Consider the following 8855-nt stretch of genomic DNA (forward strand, 5'->3'; position numbering starts at 1 on the left):
TTCAAAAAGATACATTTTTAACAAGAAAAAAAAAATTTCGAACAAAAGTTGAATAGTTAAATTTTAAGTAAAAAAATATCAAAAACAAAAACTAATTTTCAAGAGAATAGTTCAATTTTTAACCAAAGTGAGGAATTTTTAATAGAAGTATCTGAATTTTAAACCAGAAATATGAATTTCCAACAAAAAGAAGAAAACAACGTTTAAAATGAATTGTTAACAAAATAGTTAAACTTTTATTCAAACAAATGTTGAAGGTAAACGCACTTACTCGTAAATAATGAAAATATTGATATTCACTGCAGAAAATGTAGCTTTATAGTTTAAAAATATAGTCTATCGTATCTTGCAATTATAATCAGATCTTGCCTTCGACGACTATAGAAGAGTGGACATAGGAGAGTACCTACTTTATACATGTTATATCGATTATAACAATCTTATCACCTGAACAACCGCTCTCAGAACCTCTCTCACCACTTTTCTAATTCCTATCAAACATTTATTTATTTATTTATTTTTCCATTTACAATAAAGTCTTCTTACATTTCATTTTTTACTAGAACTTAAAAAGTACAAAAATTTGCGCAATTCTTCATTTGTTTTTTCAATTCTAAAATGACTCGTGAGCAGAAAGTGTAACTTGGAAATCTTTCATTTTATAATAATATAATATAATGTCGAAAGGTAATATTACTTGGACGCCGCAACCGGATTATTTTATCGTAAGTTAATTATTTATCAGTTGGTTGTAACATTATTTAAAAAAAGATTCAATTTAATTTAATCAAATTAGTTTATTTTTAATTCTTAGTGATGCATAACCTCTTCTTTAGAAAAATCCTTCTTTATTTTTCTATACATTTTTTAAATAATAAAGTTTTTTTTTAGTAGTCTTTTAGAGCACTTTTAATATTTTTTATAATCAAAATTATTATTTCTCAAAAGAGAGTAATAGTTGTGCAATTTAAATTTTTATTTTATTTTAGACTGTGTAAATAATTTAGGTTAAAATTAATTGATGGAAAAAATAATTCGTTTTATATTTGGTTGAAAATTATATTCTTATTCACTGAAAATTTCACTATTCTTTTTTTTGATTCAAAATGTATCGTTTATTTGTTGTGAAAAAATCATTTTACTGGATTAACATTCGATTATTTCCGTTGAAAATTTAATTATTTTGTGAATATTTTTTGTTTGAAAATTAATCATTTAACTGAAAATTGAATTTATCATAATATAATATCGAAAAGATGTATTACTTGGGCGCCCCAACCGAGTTTTTTTTTTTTGCGAAGCTAATTATTTATCGTATATTTAATTATTTGTTTGGTTGAAAATAATTTTTTTTATTCTACTGGAAATTTAACTGATACTTTTTTTGATTAAAATTGTATCTTTTTTACGCTTGTTAAAAAATCGTATCTTTTGTTCGAAATTTAACTACATATTTTTGTTGAAAATTCATCATTTTAGTTGTTTTTTTTTCAAGTTAAAAATTAACTTCTATTTTTAGTTGAACATGCATATTTTTTTCGTTGAAAACTCGTATTTTCGGTTTGAAATTCTGCTATTGCATTTAAAAAATTAAAATCCTGTTAGAAAATTCATCACTTTGGTTGGGCATTTATCTATTTTGTTGAAAATTCGTTTTTTTTTTGTTGCTCGACATTTTTTTTCAACTGAAAATTTCACTGTATTTTTAGGTGAAAATTTATCTTCTTTACTTTTCTGAAAATAGTATTTTTTGTTTAAAATTCAACTATTTCAATTCAAAATTTATCATCTTGGTTGAAAATTTAACTATTTTTTTGAACATATTGTTTTTTTAGGTATTATTATTTAACTGAAAATTTAGCTTTCCAGTTTTACTTAGAGTTTTTTTATTTAAAAAATCTTCTTTTTTGTTTAAAATACTATTTCAGGTTTGACGTTTCTTGAAACAATCGACTCCGAATATTTATAAAATTTCAATGGTTGTTTTTTCTGTCCTTGTTAATATCTATATGTTAAAAAATAGTATTATTCATATGAAAAAATAAAAATAAATTAAGTAGCTGTTTTTTTCTGAAAGTAATTTTGTTAAAGGTTACGTTATTTTTTAATAATACAAGTTTGTAATAATTTAATTAATATATTTAATTTAGAAAGCTTTAAAAAATTAAATTTTAAGATATTCTTAAATATATTGTCACTATAGAAAAATTAAGTAAATAAATAATACTTAAAAGGTAATTAATTTAATAAATGATATAATTTAAATTTAAAAAATTGGATTTTAAAGCAAAAGTACGATTTTTCAACAGCGAAAAAGGATACATTTTCAACGAACAATAGGATAGTTAAGTTTTCAATTAAAAAAAAAATGTTTTAACAAGAAACAGAAAAAAAATCAATCAATTTCTACCAAAAAGAAACGGTTTTTCAACAACGAATAAACATAAATTTTTAATCCGAAAAGAATTAGTTAAATTTTTATTTAAAAAATTACGAATTTTGAACTGAATTAGTTGAATTTTGTTGTTGTTATTGTTGTAAATTTAGCTTTTAAAAAAATCATTTTTCTGCTTTAAAATTCAACTTCATTTCGAATATTCATCTATTTTGTTCAATATTTTTTTTGTTATTGAAAATAGATTATTTAACTGAAAATGTAGGTGTTTTATTTATAGTAAGTCATTTGTCTTTTTTTTAAATCGTATTTTTTGTATAAAATTCACAATGTTAGTTGAAAAATCGATTTTTTTCGTTTCTTTTGAAATTTATTTTTTAGTTGCGAATTTAAGTTCCATTTTAGTTGAAAATTGTTCGTTTTTGAAAAACTGTATTTTTTCGTTTAAAATTCAACTATTTTATTTGAAAATTCATCACTTTGTTTAAAAATTAAACTATTTTGCTGAATATGTTTTTTTTTAATTAACTATTTAACTGAAAATTTAAATGTTTCCTTTTTGGTTAGAAATTTATCTGATTTTGTTGAAAAATCGTCTTTTTGGTTTAATATTTAATTTTTCTTATTGAAAATTCATCACTTTCTTTAAAATTTTAACTATTTTGTTGAATATATGTTTTCTTTTTATAATTAATTATTTAATTAAAAATTTATCCGCTTCCTTTTATTTAGAAATTTATCATTTTTTTTGTAAATCGTAATTTGTGTTTAAAATTCAACTGTATTTAAGTTGAAAATTCATTATTGTCGTAGAAATTTCATCTCTTTAGTCCAAAATATTACCATTTTATTTATTGTTTTTTAATTAATTATTGAACTGAAAATTTAACTATTATTTTTAGTTAGTAATTTGCTTTTTTGTTTTTGTTTTAAAATTCATCATTTTGTTTAAAAATCAAACTATTCAGTTGAATATGTTTTTTTACATTAACTGTTTAACTAAAAATTTAATTATTTTGTTGAATATATATTTTTTAAATTTATCATTTAAAAAAAATTAGCTGTTCTATTTTTAGTTGAAAATTTGTCTTTTTTTAATAATCTTTTTGGTTTGTTTCTTTGTTTGTTTAAAATTCAACTGTATTTTAGTTGAAAATTGATCCTTGTTGTATAAAATCCATCTCTTTAGTCGAACATTTAACTATTTTGTTAAATATTTGTTTTTTTGTTGTTGTTGAAAATCAATAATTCAACTGAAAATTTAGCTGTTTCATTTTTAGTTAGTAAATTTCCTTTTTTCGTTTAAAATTCATAATTTTAGTTGAAAATTCATCACTTTGGTTAAAAATTAAACTAATTTGTTGAATATTTGTTTTTTTAAATTAACTATTCAACTGAAAATTTAAATGTTTCCTTTTTGGTTGGAAATTTTATCTGATTTTGTTGAAAAATCGTCTTTTTGGTTTAATATTTAATTTTTCTTGTTGAAAATTCATCACTTTCTTTAAAAATTTAACTATTTAGTTGAAATTTTTTTTTTTATTTACTTTTTACTTAACTATTTAACTATTTTGTTGAATATATGTTTTCTTTTTATAATTAATTATTTAATTGAAAATTTACCCTCTCCCTTTTTGTTTAGAAATTTATATATTTTTTTAATTCGTAATTTGTGTTTAAAATTTAACTGTATTTCAGTTGAAAATTCATGTTGTCGTAGAAAATTCATCTCTTTGGTCACAAATATTACTATTTTATTTAGTTATTTTTTTTAAAATTAATTATTGAACTGAAAATTTAGCTATTTTATTTTTAGTTAGTAATTTGCTTTTTTTGTTTTAAAATTCATCATTTTGTTTAAAAATTAAACTATTTAGTTGAATATGTTTTTTACATGAACTGTTTAACTAAAAATTTAATTATTTTCTTGAATATATATTTTTTAAATTTATCATTTAAAAAAAAATTAGCTGTTCCATTTTTAGTTGAAAATTTGTCTTATTTTATTAATCTTTTTGGTTTGTTTAAAATTCAACTGTATTTTAGTTGAAAATTGATCCTTGTTGTAGAAAATTCATCTCTGTAGTCGAACATTTAACTATTTTGTTGAATATTTGTTTTTTTGTTGTTGTTGAAAATCAATAATTCAACTGAAAATTTAGCTGTTTCATTTTTAGTTAGTAATTTGTCTTTTTTTGTTTTAAAATTCATTATTTTAGTTGAAAATTGATCAATTTGTTTGAAAATTAACTATTTTGTTAAAAATTCGTTTTTTTAGTGTGGTTAAAATTTATTTATTTTTTAGTTAACAATTTAACATACATTTTTATTTGAACATTGAACATTTTTTCTATTTTGGAAAACTGTATTTTTTTCCTTTAAAATTGAACTGTTTCAGTTGAAAATTCATCACTTGGATTGAAAATTTAACTATTTTATTGAACATATGTTTTTTTTATATTAACTGTTTAACTGAAAATTTAACTACTCTCTTTTTAGTTACAAATTCAATCAAATAATTTAATTATCAACTAAAAACGTTTTCTTAAAATATCTTTCCACCAGGGTTTGCATTGATTAATTGATCTGGAAACCGGATAAGTCGTAAAATTTCGAAACCGGAATTGTGTAGCAACCTTGTCGTCTGATTTCACAACAATCTACTTTAAATATTTTTCATAGTCCTTGTAACATTATCAACTGGTTTTGTTTTTAATTAAAAAAGAAATTAAATTTAGAAAAAATCAAAATATAAATTCTTCTTTAACGGCCAATAATTCAAAAATAACTGATTTTTTTATAAAAATAAATAATCGATTGATATCTTGCGGTTGGGCGTAGTTTAAATATTTTTTTTTAAATAATTTTAAGAGTTTTAAAAAGTTTGTGAATTTTATTTTTGTTTCCTAACCCTCAAACGGTACACTCCAACCAAGCCTACGTAAAGAGTACACTGGTGCGAATTGGTGTGTTTGCAATGTTAATATTAAATATTTAATATATTGAACATATAATAAACAACTGATATAGATCACACATATTTAATATATATGGGGATAATCCGCTACAGTTGTGGTTGCGTAAATGCCAACAAAATAAAAAAACGTCGAGTGCGAATTTGCACCAGTGTACTCAAAAAAGATTGTTTTTAATTTTTAAAGCCTCTAGATTTTTTCATTATCAGGCCTCTATAAAAAATTTAATTTTTCCTATATAATAACTCCAATAAAAAATGGATTTAGAAACAAAAATAATATTCACGATTTTTTAAAAGCTCTGTGATTTTTTTTGTTCGATCCACCCTAATGGGAATATAATAAACTTGTTGATAATAGTTGCGAGCTCAAGAGGAATGGCGATCTCTTCAAGAACGCAGAGAAAAGGCACGACAGGAAAAACTCGAACAGGAAGAAATGATTCGAAAGGAGTACGAGGCGAAACAGGAGGCTCTTCGGAAAAAGCAGGCGGAAGAAAAGCAACGAATGGAAGAAGAAATGAAGAGGCAGCAACAAATGCAAAAAGTCATCGACGATTATATCGACGAGGGCGCAAAAACTCCACCAGTTTTGCGAAGGATCGTGGAAACTCAGCCTGGAAAGGACATTTGTCAGTTTTTTGCAAAAACCGGGGCCTGCAGGTACAAAATTTCACATTATTTCACATTTTAACATTATTGAAAGCTTGTAAACATTCTTAAGTCGTGAATGTCGTCGGGCGCAAGGTCGTGAACTGCGCCGGGCGCAAGGTCCGAAACAACGTTGGATCCGACATTATAAATTACGTCGGAAACTAAAATTATTTATGAAAAAATTATAAATGATTTTTTTATTTAAAAACGTTGATTTCAAGTGAATATTTAACACTATTTTTAAATAGTTTTTGATTTCAAAACATTGCGCCAAATTTCAAAAACTAATCTCGAAGATTTTAACACAATTTTAAGGATAATTCTAGCCAGTTTAAAATATATTTAGGATTCTATTGCAGTTTTGAATAGAATAATATTATTTTAAAACGTTGATAGATTTCCGAAAATTTGCAAAATGTTATAAAAATTTTTCCAAAGCTTGAAGCAAATAAACAAAGAAACTTAATGAATAAGTACTAATTCTAGATTTTATTTTATTATGTTAATTTAAATTATAATTCGTTTACAATTTTTCTTCTGGACTGAAAAATTTGTCTTGGTTGAAAATACAACAATTGTGTCGAAAATTCGTCTTTTTGGTTTGAAAATTCATTTCTTTTGGTAGAAATTTAATCATTTTTATATAAAAATTACATCTGTTTGGTATAAAGTGAAAATCTTTTTTCGTTTCTGTTGATGAATTCAACTCTATTCTCATTTAAATTTAAACTTTTTTTTTTAGTTAAACTACTTTTTTGAAAATTCACTCGCTTGATTGTAAATTCATCATTTTAGTTAAAAATTTATAGTTTTAGTACAAAATTTAACTATTTTGTTAAAAAATCGTTTGTTTTTTTATTAATTAAACTGTCTTTGATTAAGAATTGAAATATTTTTTAATTGAAATATCAAATGTTACATTTTTCGTTGAGAATAATTAATCTTTTATTATTGAAAATTCAACTACTTGGTTAAAATTCGAACTGCTTTTCTAAAAAAAAAAATTCTGGTTGACGTTTCATCAATTTAGGTGAAATTTAATTTAATCGTTGAAAATTTAACTGTTTTTCGAAAAAAATGGCTTTTTTGCTTGATAGTTCAATAATTTGGATTAACATTTTTTTAAATTTGTTGTCTGAAAAGTCTTTGTTTAAAATTTGTCGTTTTAGGTGGAAATTCATAACTCGTTGACAATTTTTTGTGTGTGGAAAATTAATTTTTTTAACTAAAAATTTAACTGTTCCATTTTTGGTTGAAAGCTGATCTTTTTTAGGTCGAGCTTTAACTATTTTATTTTAAAATCGTCTTTTTGAAGGAAAATTAATATTTTTGGCTGAAAATTACACTTTATTTTAAAATTATTTCTTTTTGTTTGTTGAAAATTCTACTATTTCAGTTGAAAATTCATCACATTGATTGAAAAATCAACTATTTTGTTGAAATTTCGTTTTCTTTTTATTTAAAAATGATTTTTTTTACTGAAAATTGAACTCTCCCTTTTTTTGAAAATTGATATATTTTTTTGTTTGTTGAAAAATAATTTTTCTGTTTTAAAATTCGCCTATTAGAGTTTTGAAATTTACCATCGCAGTTAAAAATTGATCTCTTTGGTTGAAAATTTAACTATTATCTTGAAAATTAGTTTTGGTCGAAATTTATTTATTTTTCAGTTGAAAATTTAAAATCTCTTTGTTAACAAATTTATCTTTTTTTTTGTTTGAAAACTCCTCTTCTTGGTTTAAAATTCAACTATTTGTAATTATTACTTTTGTTTAAAAATTAATCTTTTTTTAAAAAAATATAACAACTAAGTTTTAAAGTTGAACTACTTTCTTAAAAATTAAAAACAAAATTATTTCTTTCTTAACAATTCAACTTTTTCTTTGAGAATTCTTGAAATTTATTTTAAAAATCGTACGTTTTGGTAGTAAATTTAGCATTTCGTTTAAAAATTCATATTTTTTAGTTCAAAATTCAAGTTTTTGATTCAGAATTCTTGAATTTCCTTCGAAATTAGTTTTTTTTCCGTAAAAAATTAATCTTTTTCAATAAAAAATGTAACAACTAGGTGTTAACGTTAAAAGTCTTAAAAAAAAAAGACAGATTTTTTCTTTCTACCTTAAAAGTTTAACTTTGTGGTTGAGAATTCTTGATTGTTTTTCAAAATTCATCTCTCTTGGTAGCAAATTAATGTTTTTTTTTTTTTAAATTGATCTTTTTTAGTTTAAATTTTAGCTTTTTTGTTAAGAAATCTTGAATTTTATTAAAAATTCGTCCTTTTTGGTAGTAAATTAATCCTTTTGTTTAAAAATTCATATTTTTTATTTGAAAATTTAACTTTTTGATTAAGAATTCTTGAATTTTCTTAAAAATTTTTTTTTTTCGGTAAAAAATTAATCTTTTTTGAATAACAAATTTAACAACTAGGTGTTAACGTTAAAAGCCTTTTAAAAAAAACATATATTTTTCTTTCTTCCTTAAAAATTTAACTTTGTGGTTGAGAATTCTTGATTGTTTTTAAAAATTCATCTCTCTTGGTAGCAAATTAATGTTTTTTTTTTAAATTGATCTTTTTTAGTTGAAATTTTAGCTTTTTTGTTGAGAAATCTTGAATTTTATTAAAAATTCGTACTTTTTGGTAGTAAATTAATCCTTTTGTTTAAAAATTCATATTTTCTAGTTGAAAATTTAACTTTTTGAATGAGAATTCTTGAATTTTCGTAAAAATTATTTTTTTTTCGGTAAAAAATTAATCTTTTTTGAATAACAAATTTAACAACTAGGTGTTAACGTTAAAAGCCTTTTAAAAAAAACATATATTTTTCTTTCTTC

The 8855-nt window shown here is 22.1% G+C and overlaps 1 protein-coding gene across 1 annotated transcript in view; it reads left to right on the forward strand.

The window, feature by feature from the left end:
* The window catches only part of LOC117176907 (U2 small nuclear ribonucleoprotein auxiliary factor 35 kDa subunit-related protein 1), a 35693-nt gene that overhangs the window by 10432 nt on the left and 16406 nt on the right, over positions 1 to 8855 (forward strand). The window contains exon 2 of the mRNA XM_033367295.1: positions 5731 to 6032. Within this exon, the coding sequence (XP_033223186.1) occupies positions 5731 to 6032 (302 nt within the window). The remainder of the gene's footprint in view (positions 1 to 5730; positions 6033 to 8855) is intronic.

This window comes from Belonocnema kinseyi, chromosome 7 (assembly GCF_010883055.1).
Source record: "Belonocnema kinseyi isolate 2016_QV_RU_SX_M_011 chromosome 7, B_treatae_v1, whole genome shotgun sequence".
Classification (NCBI taxonomy): Eukaryota; Metazoa; Arthropoda; class Insecta; order Hymenoptera; family Cynipidae; genus Belonocnema; species Belonocnema kinseyi.